The sequence below is a fragment of the Meles meles genome, chromosome 12, assembly GCF_922984935.1.
Source record: "Meles meles chromosome 12, mMelMel3.1 paternal haplotype, whole genome shotgun sequence".
Lineage (NCBI taxonomy): Eukaryota > Metazoa > Chordata > Mammalia > Carnivora > Mustelidae > Meles > Meles meles.
The window spans coordinates 58,458,192-58,476,246 of NC_060077.1; the positions used below are offsets into that span (position 1 = coordinate 58,458,192).

General features: G+C 41.1%; 1 protein-coding gene across 2 annotated transcripts in view; it reads left to right on the forward strand.

Moving 5' to 3' along the window:
• The window catches only part of MAPRE2 (microtubule associated protein RP/EB family member 2), a 156,269-nt gene that overhangs the window by 24,508 nt on the left and 113,706 nt on the right, over positions 1-18,055 (forward strand). For both annotated transcript variants that reach the window (XM_046024941.1, XM_046024940.1), the window contains exon 2: positions 2,868-2,929. Coding sequence is in view for 1 of the 2 variants with exons in the window: in XM_046024940.1 (XP_045880896.1) it covers positions 2,868-2,929 (62 nt within the window). In the remaining variant the exon portion in view is untranslated. The remainder of the gene's footprint in view (positions 1-2,867; positions 2,930-18,055) is intronic.

Here is an 18,055-nt window from a genome sequence, read left to right on the forward strand (position 1 = left end):
CTCTTTATGTATTCTAGAAACTGGTCCTCTGTCAGATATGTGGTTTGCAAATATTTTCTCCTAATTTATCCCTCATATTTGCATCTACTTCACAGGGACAAAAGTTCTTAATTTTGAGGAAGTCCAATTTATCCCTTTAATGGATTGTGGTTTTGGTGTCAAGGATAAGAACTCAGGTCTAAAAGATTTTCTGTGTTTTTCATAGCTTTATATTTTATATCTATACCATGTTCCATTTTTTAATTTAAAGATTTATTCATTAGAGAGCACAAGTGGGAGGGGAAGGGGTGGGGAGAGAGGGACTCTCAAGCAGACTCTGTGCTGAGCATGGAGCCAGACGTAGGCTTGCTCTCACCACCCTGCAGATCACAACCCGAGCGGAAACCAGGAGTTGGCCACTTAACCGACTGTGCCACCCAGAAGTTTAACTTCTCTAAGCTATGTGAAGAAATTCTATCAGAAGAAAAAATTCTTAGCTTACCTGAGTTCAGTCCTTAAGACCATCTATTTAAAATACCTGACATTTTTTAAACAAGCTAACTTTACAAATGAGCTCTTGCTGAATAGTATAACACTGAAAACACCCCCATGCTCCTTTTTTTTTTTTTAAAGATTTTATTTATTTATTTGACAGACAGAGATCACAAGTAGGCAGAGAAGCAGGCAGAGAGAGAGGGAGGAAGCAGGCTCCCTGCCGATCAGAGAGCCCGATGCAGGGCTCGATCCCAGGACCCTGAGACATGATCTGAGTCACCCAGGTGCTCCCCGTGCTCCATTTTTAATTTTTATATTAAATGTGAGACTTATGGAGAACTGCCTTGCCAGTGTCAAACATCACAGACAAAACTGCCTTACCTGCCATCGCCACTGGCAGGGGCAGGCGGGCGGGGGGTGGGGGGACTTACGTTTCCGCCCTTGCCAGGCTGTGCTCTCTCAAGCGCTCACATGCCAGGAGCAGACCAAAGACTCTCTGGGGGTTTCAGATCTGTAGCGAAGATCTGGCTTTTACAGAGGTTTGGTGCGGATGAAGGATGGAGTAGACATTTGTGTCCATCCGACTCCTAGAAGCTGTCACTTTCTCGATGCACGATATGGGCCCCTTGCTGCATTACTCTGAACCTCGGCTTCTTTATTTGTATTAAGGTTTTGGAGATTAAATTGGATAAAATATGTGGAATGACTTGTGCAAAAGCTTTTCAGTAAATGATGCCATTCTTCAAACGGATCCGTTACAGCTGCTGAAAAACGAGCAATGGGCCATTGTCAGACAACAGAAAGGGCCGATTGTATATAGCCAATCCTGAATTTTTTAAGGGCGAATTATCTAGTTGATAGGTAAACTAGGAACCTTGTCCTCTTCCTAGCTTGGTGGCCAGTACTTTCCCTGATGACATAGCTACTGAGTACTAGTTCAATAACAACGGCAAATGAAAGTTTTGTTGTCATTCAGTTCATTGCTGGAAGATTGACGGACTTAGGAAAATGATTTGGGTAGGAATGGATTTTTTTATTTGACTTTATCAACTATCATTAAATTATGAAAAGATGTAAAACAGCTGGGAGTTTAACTTCTCTAAGCTATGTGAAGAAATTCTATCAGAAGAAAAAATTCTTAGCTTACCTGAGTTCAGTCCTTAAGACCATCTATTTAAAATACCTGACATTTTTTAAACAAGCTAACTTTACAAATGAGCTCTTGCTGAATAGTATAACACTGAAAAATCAGCTCCTACCTTAACTTTCTCCATACTTACCATTTTCCTGTTCCTATTTTTTCCCCACCATCTCCTCTTTCCCTTATAGAAAAGGTATAAAAGACCCTCCTCCTTTCTTAAAAAAAATTCACCCAGGAACATCTCCAGACACAGTTCGGGAGATCACCTTGTGTTGGGTCTGCCACAAATATTTTTATGCAATTGACTAAAAAAAAAAAAATAGGCACCAAAGGCATTTGTGTTTTCGTTCTAGGACAATTTTAAAAGAGTAATGGGCTGGGTGAGCACCTAGGTAGAAGGCAGCAGTCATTTCTAATTTGTTTCTTGGGGTGGTGGGAAGACCATTAAGGCTGGTGCACATAATGCATTTGGGTTTTTTGTTTGCTTGTTTTTGTTTTGGCAACATCTGCATGAGCCATAAGCAGCCTCCCCAGGAACCATCCACTTCCCACCCTCACACTGGACCGTAAAAACCTGGAGCTCAGGCACGTTTCTTAGCCTCGAGAATTGTCTTTCATTGGTTGGTTTCTCACTTAGCCAGGGCATGTTTTGAAGAACAAGAGCTAATGCACATAAAGGAAATTGTCATTTGTTGGTGTGTGTAATTTTGAAGTTTGATCCTGGCATTGTTCAGAATGCCCGGCCTCTCCAAAATCTTCTGGTTGGAATAAGCCTGTGTTGGTACCAGATGGAAAACCTGCCAATAAACCTCAAGTTAAGGAAGCTGATACTCTATAATGTTGGCCCTTGCTACCCCGCTTAGAGGTCCTGCTTCCCGAAGTTATTTGCTAATACATGAATTCTCATCACATCAGACGATCAGGGAGAGAGGTAAAAAGAAAGCATTATCTTCATAAAACTGACATGATACTGTTCACAACCCATAATCAACCTCCAAGTTGATTTTATATATATATATACATACATAAAATCATATATATATAAAATACATATATTATGAGAACCAAATGGCTTGGCTAACTTAATCTCTCTCCCATGGTAAAACCAACCGAATTTTGATGTTGTGTGTGTGCTTTGATTTCCCTTTCCATTACTAACCACACCTAACAAACTACATTAAAATCCTTTGCTCCTATGTTTTCATCCTATTAAGTATTCTTTTTCTTTTTCCTTTTTTTCCCGCTATCCCAGTATCCCACGCCTCAGCGGTACAGTTCATCTCGTCAGCCAGGGAGAGAGCCTGGATGCTCAAGGTAAGGTCTAAATCTAAAATGGTATAGAATTCCTTGTCTGCGGATTAAATTGAAGTATTCATGCCTTTGTAACAATTTATTTTCAAAATTCCATTATACAATTATAATGTGTTACAATTCCGGTAAACATGCTCCATTAAAACGTTATTTTTCAAACTCTATTCCATTTCCCATGTGTATGAGGGGCTAATTAACCGCTATCAGCAATTCCTCTAAAAATGGTCAAGCCAATTAAAGTTTAATTTTGGAGATATTATTAGTGATAAGTGGAAGGAGAACCTATTAAGATGTAGCCAAGTAACCTCAGGACATTTCATGGTATTTGCGAACAAACGATTTTTAAATTTCACTTGTTTATAATAAAGAAATCAAGACAACTGCTCAGACTTTACAAAAGAGGGTGGAGCATATTTGGGAAGGAGACAAAGACTCAGCCTTTTTTTTTTCTTTTTTTTTTTTTTTCCCCCAGTTTGAGGTTTGTGTTTGAGACACAATCATTTGACCTTCACTTATTTCCCACTGGTATTCTGAGTCTCTCTCTCAAATGCCTTCAAGCTTCATTCACCCTCAGTAGCTCCCTAGAACAAAGGAACAATTAACTGAAATTCCACCAGATGGCAATATTTGGAAAGCCATCCACAGAGGTTTCAAAGCTGAGAGCTACTATTGTTCAGAGAATAGTCTCAGTGTAAGACGTCCTCGACTTCACCAACAGTGTTCTAAACATCTCTAGTTTTACTTCTTTACCCACCAACATCGAAAGTTTTTACCAAAAAAAAAAAAAAAAAAAAGTATATTAGGGAGTATATAGGGTATTTTCTTTTGTTTTTCATTCTGGAATAAAATTATTAGAAACGTCATTCTTAAATAATTCTTCAGGGTGTCCATATTAAAAGCTCAAATGGATGGATAATATGCTATATTTGGTTTGGGATTTTGTGGTGATAAATGCAATGACTAATGGTCAGTTTTAAATTGAGAAGAGAAAGCTAAAATTCTAAAAAAAAAAAAAAGAATAGCTTTTTAAGGAGGGGAAACTTGCATTGATTACTTGCATTGATTCGGAATAATTTATTTAAATGGAAAAAAAAAATTTATTTAAATGGGATGAGTAAACTTCGCTCCTTTTGCTCTAATGAAAGTGGAGATTCTGAACCCTGACTGGACTTCTCAGAGACCAGAGCTGGGACAGAGGGATCCAGAAAGACATCTGAGGGCATTTAAAATAGAAAGCACCGAAGAGAGTCACCTAGGCTTGCTTGGCACACCTAGAAGCCGACCTTGAGTGCTCTTGGAAACCTGCTCTTGTGCCGCTAACCTTTCTGGGAGGGAGCTTGCGTGTCTGGAATGGTCCTGGTTTACCTCCATGGTCTTGGGATATAGTCTTATTAGTACCCCTTTTCACTCTCAAAAGTATCTCCATTTGGACGATAAATTCTATGGTTGCCTACCTTCTAGGCTGGTTTGTTCAAAGAAAAAGTAATAGAAAAAGGTGGTCCAATACCCAAAAAGGGTGTGTGTTTCTAATCCTCTTTAGATCTAGGACGAGAGGACAAATGCTCCCTTTTCTGTAAAGAGCCACGTCATGAATATTTTCTGCTTAGTGGGCCATACAGTCTCTGTCACGACTATTCAACTCACTCTAGTATGACAGTCACCATAGAGAATACATAAATGAATGGGCTCGGCTGTGTTCCAGTAAAGCTTTATTTACAGAAACGGGCAGTAGGTGACTTTTGGCTGGCAGGCCAATTCTCCACCATTTCCTCTCCCCTCAGCCAGAAGACAAACATTCTTAAATCCTCTCCTTTGCCTCCCTATCCTTTCTAGGTCTCAGCCTCCTTACTTAATCCCAGTTTCTGAGACAGCTTGAGTGACTAATCTCAAGGGTGTGGTTCCTGGGCATCCTTGACGGAGGCTGGCCGTTGGCTTCATATCTGAGTCTGTTTCTGCACTCTGTGCACCAGGCTTGTGCCTTGTACCTCGCGCCCTAGAACAGCTACCCTTTTGAGACCATGCTTGCATCCTAAAGTTAAATCCTGAAGCAATAGCTGTTTAGTAGACAATTTAATTTTATGCTTTGGTCCTCACTAAATAACTGTTTATGGAAAATATAGCCACATGAAGGAAAGATGAATGTTGGCTAGAGCAAATTTTTATTATAAAAGTAGTACATTTAAAGGAAAGTTTGGAAAGAATAAAATGACCCATAACACCATCCCAAAATAACTGTTTGGTCTCTTGTATATTTGCTTTTCTCACAAGTATTCCTGTTTCTCTATCCTGGATGTAAACTGTGTTTCACTTAGCATTAGTCAAAAACCTCTTTCAAGAATCTTCAGAATTATTGTTAGAACAGTATTATGATATCAGTGTGTCCTAATATCCTCCAGTTTTGTTGTTGTTTTGACTCCATCTAATTTGGTTGTTTTTTTTGTTGGTTTTTTTGTTTGTTTTTTTTTTTTTTTTTGGTCTCTTTCCTTAGTGCAAAATCCCAGAAGTAGATTATTCAGATATGACCATTCTTAGGACTTTTAATCTAGTTTACCATATTTCTTCCCAAATGGTTTGGAATCCTTCACAAACATTTGTAATTTGAGAGGACTAGCCTCACCACAACTTGATCAGAAATAGCATTTAATTCAATAATACTTAGTGTCTCGTATATATAAATAAGTGTGCTATTTGCTTTGGTGTGTGTATATATAAAAATGATAGGCTTGGGGCGCCTGGGTGGCTCAGTCGTTAGGCGTCTGTTTTTGGCTCGGGTCCATGATCCCAGGGTTCTGGGATCAAGCCCCACATTGGGCTCCCTGCTCTGTGGGAGGCCTGCTTCTTCCTCTCCCACTCCCCCTGCTTATGTTCCCTCTCTCGCTGTGTCTCTCTCTTGCAAATAAATCTTTTTTAAAAAAAAATGATAGGCTTTTTCCACAAATTTTGAGTGCCTGCTCTGAACTATGTATTGTAAGTTTCCATGCTGAGCAGAATATAACTTCTGTCTGAGTTTGACCTTACTGGGAAACTAAAGTAGAAATGTATGATATCTAGAGCACTGGGTGTTGTGCAAAAACAATGAATACTGTTACGCTGAAAAAAATAAATAAATTTAAATACTGAAAAAAAAAAAAAAGAAATGTATGATATCTATAACTGTATACAAAATGAGATACACCATAGGAGAGATACAGAAAAATACATCGGGATTCTGGCGGTTAGAGATGACATCTGAGCTGAACCTTGGAAATGGGGTGGGTTGAAACATTTAGGTGGTGAAATTTGTCATTCATTCTATAAACATGTACTGATAACTAACTATATGTACTGGGTACCGCGTTAAAAGCTAGGGTTATGGGGCGCCTGGGTGGCTCAGTGGTTTAAGCCACTGCCTTCGGCTCAGGTCGTGATCTCAGGGTCCTGGGATCGAGTCCCGCATCGGGCTCTCTGCTCGGCGGGGAGCCTGCTTCCCTCTCACTCTCTCTGCTTGCCTCTCTGCCTACTTGTGATCTCTCTCTGTCAAATAAATAAATAAAATCTTTAAAAAAAAAAAAAAGCTAGGGTTATAAAGGTAAACAAGACAGTTCTTAAAGCTTAGCATCTAATGGAATTGACTGCTTTAAAAAAATAAAATAAAAAGTCTGCTGAGTCGGATAGCTTGTCTAGCAGAGAATGCACGGGGATAGGGATGAAGCCAGAGTCCTCTTTCAAAGAGGAGACTTTTTCATGGCTCTTCCTTCGATACAGTCTTGCTCATTAGCTGTCCTATCAGAATCTGTGGGAGATCGGCTTCTGTAAGTTTGAAGGTTATTCTAATTGGCTGACCAGTGTTCCAGTTAAAATTGGCCTATATTTCCAGCTCCCCTCTCCCCCGCCCCAAATGAGTCTCTTCACTGAACAGTCCAGAGCTAGGGCTGGAATCACTAAGACCCACATCCTGGCCCTGATCCCGTGACGACTGAAGTAAGTCACCAAGAATTTCATTTGTATGTTGTTTTTCAAACAGCTGGAAGGAACCTCTGTCTAATCCAACTGACCCATTGTAAAGATGAACATTGTTGGTTGAGGAAAATTGAGGGATTAGCTGTTGGGCGAACAAGCCATAGTACCAGACCCTGACTTTGGACTCCCTTCCTGCTTGTTCTGGGCTCATTGCTGTAATTGACCCTGTAATAAGAATTAAAAAGAGAATTTAGCCCACACATTTTTCTAACGTGCATGTAGAAATAACGTGTATTTTCACCCAATTCAGACCACCATGAACAAACCTTAAATGTTAACTTCTAAATGAAAAAGCTAAATTGTAAGGAATAGATGAGTAGTAGAGAGAAGTGTGGAACAATTCCTACATCTGCCATTTTCCTCCTTTAGGATCTGGGCAAGTGACTTGGCCTCTCCGAGTTTTTACATGTTGAGTTTGTTGTAAGAATAATTAGAGGTAACATAAGTGTCGGATACACATGGGCACTTGGCAAGTGTTTTTCTCGCTCCTTCTCTTCTAGAGCTACAGGCTTTTACAGGGTTCCTTTCATTCATTAAGGAGGTTTCCCTTTAAAACTCATGAGCATTAAACGATGAAATGAGAACATTTATAAAAGTATCTGGTCTAGAACTTAATATTCCCATTTCTGAATTTCACTTACTTATGTTTAAGTAGGAGTTTAGAGGTTTTCGTTCATGATCTTTACCCTTCAGTAGCTTATTTCATATGGTCTGTGGATGTGTCGGTAAGATTTCAGAATTTTCTGATGTTTACCCTAAAATGTCAAATACAGAGATAACTCAATGAAGAAAATATAGCTAAATATTAACCGTTTAAAAATCTAACTGGTGAGTATGAGTGTATGTTATGCTGTTGTACAGGTTTTTTCTCTACTTACCTGGATGTTTGAAAGGTCTTAGGCCAGTTTTTTAATACTATGAAATACTAAGTCTTAACCATGGCCCCATCACTGTGCAAGTGACAGAGGGTCCATTTCGGGCCAGAAAGTCAGGGCCTCCACCGTGGTGGCGCTACAGCCCCCTGTAGGGAACACTCACGGAGTGGGCAGTCCATGCTGAGTGCCATGGTGGGACAAGTCCAGGACACCACGGGAGCCCCTAGCAGCAAGAACAAAGCCACAACTGGTGCGAGGAGGTCCCACGAGGCTTCCAAGAGGTAGGGATCTCTCCTATAAGACCTGAAGGAAAAGGAGGAGCCAGCAGTCGTTGAGAAGGCGACGGGAGAAAAGGGAGGATTGTCTAGGCAGGAAGTGTGCAGCCTCCTCAAAGACCTGGAAAGGAAGTAAGAGAAGCATCTGGCATATCGGCTCCATTGAAAGAGGCTCAGTAATGAGCTGCAACGTCGTGGGAGGCATGAGAGACAAGGCTGGAGAGACGGATGAGGAGGGGCCTCGGCAGGCTGGTGAACACCTACGGGGGTATCCCGCAAGTGCCGGTTGAAGTGCTGGAAGCAGAGCGGCGAAACCACCAGTTTCGTGGCTTAAAATGGTTCCCGTGGCAGCTGTGTGGACAGTGACGGGGAGGGGATGCGATGACAAGAGAAAATGAAAGATGCCCAGCGTCGGGCTAAGGAGGTGACAGCTGGGGTAGAGAGGTGCATGGACTTGAATACCAATGAGAAGGTGAGCTGGATGGGACCCGGTAAGGGAGAGGCCAGGGGTTAACTCAGTGGACAGGTGCCTTGAGTGCTTGCTGTGCGGTAAGCGCCATGTCAGTGCTGCGAAGAAAAATAAAGTCAGCTCTAGGGACTGCAGAGTGAGTGGTTGCTGTGTCGTGTAGAGGAGACCAATGAAGATGGGTCTTTGCTGGAGCACAGAGTGACCCTCAGGAACCCCCATCTGGGATGCCGCAGTGAGAAATAGTCACCTGGGGACCATGGAGCTGAGTGGGCTCCCTGGAAGTTCTGCCAGTGGCAGTGTTGTGGTTGGCACACGTGGGATGATGCCCACGTGCCTGGTGTAAGTGGGAGGTTTGGTGGTACTGCTTGCCGAGACCGGAAACCCAGGGTAACAGAACATTACAAGTGGGATGGCAAGAACCCAAAGCGTAGTATTGAATGGATTGAGTGTAGGGTGCCTGTGACAGCTAAAAGGATGATGTATGTGGGGCTTTGGGGTCTGAATCCCAAAAGAGAAAATAAACCACAAATACAGCCATGGGAGTCACTAGTAGGTAAGCAGTAAGCCGCGAGTATAGGTAAAATTGCTCAAATAGAATAGAGCCTCCAAGATCAGCAATATTTAAGAACTAGACTAAGAGAAAGAATACACCCATTTTCATAGCAGCAATATTAACAGTAGGCAAAAGATAGAAGCAACCCAAGTGCCCATCAACAGATGACAGGATGAGCAAACCAAGCAAAACTTGGTTACATGCTACAGCATGAATGAAATTTGGAGACCTTATGTTCAAGGAAATGTCCATCACAGAAAGCAATACTGTATGGTTCTACTTACGAGGTACTGAGAATAAAATTCATGGGAGGAAAAAGTAGGATGGTGGTTTTCAGGGGTTGGGGAGAAGGAGATGTGAGTTACTCAGTGGGTGTAGTTCTAGTTTTGTTTTGTTTTTTTTTTTTAAAGATTTTTATTTATTTGACAGAAAGAGATCACAAGTAGGCAGAGAGGCAGGCAGAGAGAGAGAGGGAAACAGGCTCCCCGCTGAGCAGAGAGCCCGATGCGGGACTCGATCCCAGGACCCTGAGATCATGACCTGAGCCGAAAGCAGCTGCTTAACCCACTGAGCCACCCAGGCGCCCCGTAGTTCTAGTTTTGTAAGATGAAAACCATCCTGGAGATGAATACTGATGCTGGTCGTACACCAGTGTCGATGCTGATACCAGTGACCTGTACACATAAATGGTGAAAATGGTGACGTTTGTGTTCTGCGTGTTTCCTACGATGAGAGACTGATTAGCCAAATACACAGGAGGAAGACCACTTGTGTACGCTGTCATGGAAGCCCAAGGAAACACGAATTTCAAGAACGAGCAAAGGGGGTTGATTGGTCCAAATGCTCTGTAAAGGTTAAGATGATGACTAAAAAGTGCCTCTTGATTTTCAGCAACGAAGAGTTAAGTTGGTGATTTTGGTGAAGTTAATTTCAATGGCCTGGTCAAACTGGAATCCAACCAGAGTCCAGGGCAAGTGGAGAGGGTAGGTTTAGATAAGCCTGAAGATACTTAACCATAAGGAAGAGGAGAGAAAGGGGAACCTGTGGGGAGGAAGAGGGACTGCACAGTTCATTGACGCCAGGAAGGAGTCAAGCAGAGGGGCACGAAAAGTCTGCTAGAAAGTCACAGAGCAGGGCTTCAAGAAGGCAGGAGGCCACTGGCCAGGGATCCACCTTCTCCTGGCAGCAAGCAAGAAAGAGTAAGATGGCTAGCTTGTAGGCAAATGTATAGGTTTGGGGGCAGGAAACTTAAAATTTTGTCTAATGGCTTCAGTATGCTCTGAAGTCAGAAGCAGTAACATTTGCTCAGGGAACATGGAAGGGCCAGAGATGTAACAGTATTAAAATGTCTGATGTATGCCGAGTGACGACTAGGGAATCAGGGGTGATCTGGAAGCCCTGACACCAACTCAGTGTGTGGGTGGCCCACGGGTTTACAGTTGTGCCGGTCTTGGAGGCAGAGCACCTTATCCCCCAGCGTGGCTCAGCAGTCCAAATGAGGCACATGCACCTGAAAACTTCCTAAGAGCTTCTTTTTGGGAGAAACTGGAAAATTGATCACGAGGACCATACATTTAAAATGGGTGAATGCTTTGTTTGAAAGTTTGTAGGTGCCGAATGCGAGGGGGGCAGCGAATTGTTTCGGTTTCAGACTTGTTTGCAGTTACGGCAAGGATGGTAACTCACGATGGCCCCCTGTTGACAGAGTAGATTATTAGGGACTAGCCTGTGCAAACAATTGATTGGATGAATTCAAAGTGAAACTGAGCATTTGGAGAAGTTCCGTGTCCCCTCCCCCTCCATTCACAAACTTGGATTGCCTCTCGTACAACTACTTTGTTGCACAGAAATAAAACTGCCAGTTGTTTAGCAAACCTTTAATGTTGTATATCTTTAATTGGAGATTTCTGCCTTTTTTTTTTTTTTTAATTTCTTTTCAGCGTTCCAGAATTCATTGTTTATGCACCACACCTAGTGCTCCATGCAATCTGTGCCCTCCTTAATACCCACCACCAGGCTCACCCAACCTCCCACTCCCCTCTCCTCCAAAATCCTCAGTTAGTTCCTCAGAGTCCACAGTCTCTCGTGGTTCGTCTCCCCCTCCAACTGCTTTTATGTACTTCTAGGATAGTTAACCATACGGTACTACATTAGTTTCAGGTGTACAAGATGGCCCTCCAACAATTCTATTTGCAACAATATGGATGGATCTAGAGAGAGTTCAGCCTTTTGTGTAGAGTACCAGGACTTGGTTAAGTAATACTGATTTTGCTAGACAAATGTCACTAAGATTACTTGAGGTTGACCTACCTTATCACATTACAAGTGGGCTGTGGCATGTGGAAAAGAATGCTATTGTTGTCCCTAGGCTGGCGTCTGGAATACTTGTGTATATTGAGGCCCTTAATCAAGTGTTTCTTCTACCCCCATCACCGTCTGAGTTAGTGTTTCCAGTCCAAGAGATGAAAAATCACGAATATGGGGGGAAAATCACGAATATGAGGGACACCACCTGAAGGCTATGTCTTATTCTCACTGATACCCTCAGAGCTTGAGAGCGGGTTTCTAAATGTCCCTCGATGATGATATTCTAGATCTTTGCCACTTAATCTGATAGTCAGTAGCCAGGTACTCACCGAGTGTTGGAAATGGGACTGTGAAGGTTTCCTATGCATTTTAAGTGAACAATGCCGATTGCATTGGGCAGCCAGCTCTAGAAGCCAGATTAGGTAGAACTGAAATTTTATTTTATTTTTTTAAGATTTTATTTGTTTATTTGACAGAGATCACAAGTAGGCAGAGAGGCTGACACAGAGAGAGGGGGAAGCAGGCTCCCCTCTGAGCAGAGAGCCTGATGCGGGGCTCGGTCCCAGGACCCTGGGATCATGACCTGACCCGAAGGCAGAGGCTTCCTCACTGAGCCTCCCAGGTGCCCCTAGAACTCAAATTTTAAATACAGCTTACAAATAGAGCCAACCCAGGAAACTCACTCTGGTCTTTGATGTCCAAGCAAGTCTGGCCTGGCCTCATTCTGCCATCAGGTCAGTTACAGCCTAGGGATTCTGGTCTGTGTGAGGGTAAATAACGGGTGGGGAGGGAGGGAGTAAGATCTAAAAACCACCTACAGCCAAGGTGGATTCACCTTTAGTTTACCCAAACAGATTAACCCCTGAGTACCAGAGTCCTATCGACAGAGAAGGAAAATCTAAGGCAAGAACAAACTTTATTTAAAGGCTACTGTGCATAAGCACTCTGAGAGCGATTTCACATAGGACATCGTACCCAAAATTGGTCGTCTTTATATGTCCTCTGTGAAATTTTGTTTATGCTTGTTATAAATGCATTTGAGAGCTTATAGACTTGTTCAGGGCCCCTCGCTAGTAAGTAATAGGGGCAAGATTAGTACTCAAGCAGTTATGAACCCAAAGCTATTTCCACAAGCAGTACTCACGGCTGGGAACTTCAGGGTAGGATTGGAGGTGGAATAGAGGTTATAGGAGGCAAACAACAGATTCTTGGTGCATCTCTTTAATTCCGATTATCTCAGAAGTTGTACCCATATTCCTCCTCTGCCTGCTTGCCTGCCCTCCTCACCTCCCACCATTTGAGTTTTGTCAATCATAGGTTACGGGGAAGTACAATTACTTGTGTCATAGAAGATGTACAATCAATCATTTGAATTAAAATTACTCAAGGAACAGAGCTCTACCATCATCTTAGCTGCCATCTGGGCAAAAGTCAAGCTACTTGGTAATTATGTATCCTTCTGACGGATCTCGTGAGAAGTATAGCAGATGAATCAAATGTCTCCCAGAGTTCCAGGGCTTCCTGCCTTCCTTCTCCAGTGTCTTAGCTATGATGTTCTACTTCTGTAAGATTTCCATTATTGAAAATAATAATAGAAATCATGAAAAACAAATCACCCGTAATTCTAACACTTTATTTTTCTCTTCCTTCTAGTCCTCATTCATGTAATTTCACATCGTTGGAACAATACCTTAGGCATACGTCAGTAGACTGCTTTTTAATTTCCTTTTATGTCACAGGTTTTCCATGCTGCCACATTTATTCATGATTATAGTGTTAAGATCCTTAGAATAGTCTATAAAATTGACATCCTATTATTATTCCAACCTGCTGTTGTTTGATTTACAGAGTCTGTTTCAAAGGAAAGTTTGGTAGGTTTTAAACTTACAGATCCTAACTGGTGAAATACCCCTGACTGGAGGTCTCCTACCTGTGTGTTCCCACATCCCCTGAGAATAATTATTGTACTAGAGAATTCCAGAGTGGGTATTACCTTAGCTTTTAAGTTTTTTCCCATGTAATTTTTCCAAAACATGATATTCTTAAATAAAAGTAGATGATACATTCTATTTTAATTCTCATGTCTGCCCCAGACATTAGGCACTTAATTTATGCTTCTTGAATTCTGCATAATCTATAAAACTGCCTTGACACGAGGTTGTTCAGAGGCTCGTACTGGGGCTGACAGGTTTTCAGCCTTGCTTATCTAAAATATCATTCTGCTTAAGCTACATGCACCGACGTGTTTGCTTTTGTTCTAAAGTTAGTCCAGTTTCAGTTCAAGAAAACAATTCAAATGGATCATGGATTATCAGGTTAACAGACTACGTTAGGGAATAAGAATAGGAAAGGTCAAGATCAGCCTCAGTGCCTCTCTAGAGAACTAGATTCTAGGTAATGAGGATTCTTTATTTTCCAATACTTCATATCCTTGAAATATGGTGTTAGTCCTTTACTGGACCAAGATGGTTCAAAATGCTGATGTGTTCAGTTATGATTTTTCAAGGCAATGACTATGTCTACATAATACCTACTTGGCAAAGTTTCTCTCACGGGATTCTTGGGCTTCCAACTTTATTTTTTGCTCTTGGGGAGGGATACAGTTCAGACTTGTGTGAGGTAACACCACTCACACAACATTGCTTTGGTTTACAAGCTGGACTGAACCATTAGTATCATTTTCCAGTGCCCGGCTTAGAGAAAAACCTCACTTGGTTTGTCAAAAAATAAGATATGAGTGCTTGGAATGTTGCGTGGGGTCATTATTGCCTCCAAGCAGGATAACCATTCTTCTAGAAAGATGTCTTGAAATAAGAGTATCCTATCACTATTGCCTCCTGCTCAAAACAAAATTTTAAGAAATTGCCTAATTCAGGCACACTATCTAATTTCTTTCCTTTTTTGTTTATTTGTTTCCTTAAAGTTATTTAAATTCCAGTTTACACAGTATAATATTGTTTCAGGTATACAATTTGGTGATTCAACACTTCCACACATTATCCAGTACTCATCGCAACAAGTACCCTCCTTAATCCCCATCACCTATTTCCCCATCCTCCAACCTCCCCCCGTTTCCTGGTAACCATCAGGTCTCTATAGTTAAGAGTCTGTTTCTTGGTTTCCCTCTTTTTCCCTTCCCCATAATCTTTTCTTCTTTAAATCCCACATATGAATGAAATCCTTTTGACTTATTTTGTTCAACATAATATTCTCTAGTTCCATCCGTGTCATTGCAAATGGCAAGATTTCATTTTTATGGCTGAGTAGTACTCCATTGTGTGTATATCACATCTTCTTTAGCCAACAGTCATTGGACATTTGGGCTTTTTCCATAACTTGGTTATTGTAGATAATGTTGCTACAAACATCAAGGCGCATCTATACCTTCAGTATTTTTGTATTCTTTGTGTCAGTACCTAGTAGTGCAATTGCTGGACTATAGGGAAATTTAATTTTTAATTTTTTCAGGAACTTCCATACTGTTTTTCAGAGTGGCTATGCCAGTTTGCATTCCCACAAACAGTGAAAGAGGGCTCCCCTTTCTCCACATTCTTGCCAACAGCTGTTGTTCTTTGTGTTGTTGATTTCAGCCATTCTGACAGGTGTGAAGTGATATGTCACTGTAATTTTGATTTGTATTCCCCTGATGAGTGATGTTGAGCATCTTTTCGTGTGTCTGTTGGCCATCTGTATGTCCTCTTTGGTAAAATGTCTATTCATGTTTTCTGTCCAAAGCTTCATCTCATCAAAACTTCAATATTTTATTGTATGGGAGTTAGCAAAATATGAAGCATTTGCTTTTAAATGTAATTCAAGTAAAATTATTTTGGATTTCAGAGTAAAAATGGTAGAGAATTGTGGTGGAAAAAAGTGACATTGCTGGCACAAAGAACAATTCACTTGGATGGAATTCAATGAATGGCTTTAAATATTACAAAATTTTGGCTATCTTAAGGATGGTCATAAAGGCTTCAGAAGAGGTGGACTTTGAGCTGAGCCTACTTTTGTAAAATAAGGATTAAGGAGGAGGAAAAAGCCCATTCCAGGTATCAGTCAGAAGTAATAGGAACACCATTAACCATCTCAAGGAGGGTAGGAGGGGATGATGGATTCTTTAATGTGATTACTGGAGGATTAAGAGAGAAAGATAAGTTGGGATCAAGTAGTTCTGAGTCCCAAATACCAAGTAATTTGTCTGTGCTTTGTATTTAAACAGTGGAAAATACTGACCACAATGCAAATAATTGAGAAACATTGAATTCTCTTTTTAAAGATTTTATTTGTCAGAGAGAGAGGAAGCGCAAGCACATAAGCAGGGAGAAGCCAGCTTCCCGCTTAACAGGGAGCCCGATGCAGGACTTGGTCCCAGGACCCTGAGATCATGACCCAAGCCCAAGGCAGATGCTTAACCCTCTGAACCACCCAGGAGTCCCTAGAAACATTGCATTCTAAGATGATAGTCCAAAAACCAAGCTTTGCTTCCCTTCTCTCCAGGTCATCTGTTTCATCTGTTGAAATAACAATTTAAAAAGAAATTTATGGCAGTTCTGGAAACAGGAGTAAGTACCAGAAATTGACAAACTTCTAGAACATGGAAAGGGTGTAGGATTATATTGCCAATTAAAAAAAAATTTTAAGACAAAAATATGGAAAAAAAAAAACCCAGTTGAAATAATTCAAAGAATTATTATAATCCAGATGAAATAATTCTGAGAATAGAAGAAAACAAAAAATTTATCCTTAGAATGAAAAGCACTGCATTCCTCAAACTCCACTACCCATTTGCTTTAAAAAAAAAAAAAGAAAGAAAAGAAAAAGTTGCCATAGATAAGAAGAGCTTAGAAAATGTGAGTTCTTGCGAATTAAAAATCAAGGGAAAGACTTAGAATGTAGACAGAGTATTCCAGAGTCTAAAGCAAGAAAAAGATGAAAAATACTGAGATCTGAAGGCATGTCTAGAAGTTCCAACACAGTTCAAGCCTTTAAAGGAAAAAACAAGTCAGAAAGTCCTAAAGATTCGGATTAAAAGAGGCCAAGCCTTTACCCAGGATACAGGACATCTTAGAGTTTCTGGTGTGGAAAGTTAGACAAAGAGAAGATTACCAACTCAAGTAATCACCTGAATGGCGTAAACTTTGGTACATAATGTTAGAAGCTGGGAGACCAGAGAACCAGGATTTCAAAGCTCTGAGGAAATGGATTTGGGAACTATAATTCTGTACTCAGCCCAACTATCAACAAAGTATGAGCGCAGGTAGAAATTTCCTGACCTGAAGTCTTGAAAACTTTACCCCTCTTCTCAAACAACTTGAAGATGTAGTCTAGGAAAACAGGACAGAAAAAGATAAATGTTAATAAAACACCCCAAAACTATGGAACTACTAGAGGAGTCCAACTACAAGAAACATCAAGATGCCAGCAACAATACTAAAGCAATTGGCCTAAATTAGTGGGTTCCCTGAGGAAGGTCTTGTAGGAAAAAATCATTCTGCTATAAATTTAGAGTTCAAATCTGAGTGTCCTTTTTTTTTTTTTAAAGGTTTTATTTATTTATTTGACAGACAGAGATCACAAGTAGGCAGAGAGGCAGGCAGAGAGAGAGGGGGAAGCAGGCTCCCTGCTGAGCAGAGAGCCTGATGTGGGGCTCGATCCCAGGACCCTGAGATCATGACCTGAGCTGAAGGCAGAGGCTTTAACCCACTGAGCCACCCAGGTGCCCGGAGTGTCCTTTATCATACAATGATAGTTACAGGTTTCTTCTCTCAGGGGAAAAAAAAAAAATAGTTAAAATCTCTAGGGAAAACTATGTAGATGCAGATAGGTCAAATACATGAATATGGTAAGATTCAACTTCAGTTTTAAAATAAGACATGCTTTTGGACAATTAATGACCTGTGGAAAGATAATCTATTTGACCTTGATGGTTTTGTTAGGATATTCTTCGGATTGCAAGAGGTAATGAGATTATATTTCTTTCTCTATGAAAGGTGACACCACTTGTGTTTTGGAAAGAAGAAATGACCTAATCATAAGTGCCATTTATTAGACTTCAAGTTTAGAAGCAATCTATAGTCAAAACAAGGAAGTCTTAAATACAGTCATAGAACATAATATAAATATGAAGGTAAAGTCATGCAAATTAAAAGAAGGAAAGTTCATGAAGAGTTCCTTGGAATGAGTCAAAAATAAGATTTTAAGAATGGTGCTTAAGGGGCGCCCGGGTGGCTCAGTGGGTTAAGCCTCTGCCTTTGGCTCAGATCATGGTCTCAGGGTCCTGGGATCGAGCCCCACGTTGGGCTCTCTGCTCAGCGGGGAGCCTGCTTCCCTCTCTCTCTCTCTCTGACTGCCTCTCTGCCTACTTGTGATCTCTCTCTGTCAAATAAATAAATCTTTAAAAAAGGGTAAAAAAAAAGAATGGTGCTTAAAAGTCATAATGGTAATTGCTGGAATAATTCAAAATATTAACAGTAATTGAAAGAGGCAAGCAGCAATGGAAGTGTTCGATTTCTTTCATAGTAGAAAATACTGTGTTGATACACTAAGAATAGACCATACTGGGGGGCACCTGGGTGGCTCAGTCAGTTAAGCAGCTGCCTTCAGCTCAGGTCATGACCCCAGGGTCCTGGGATCGAGTCCCACATTGGACTCCTT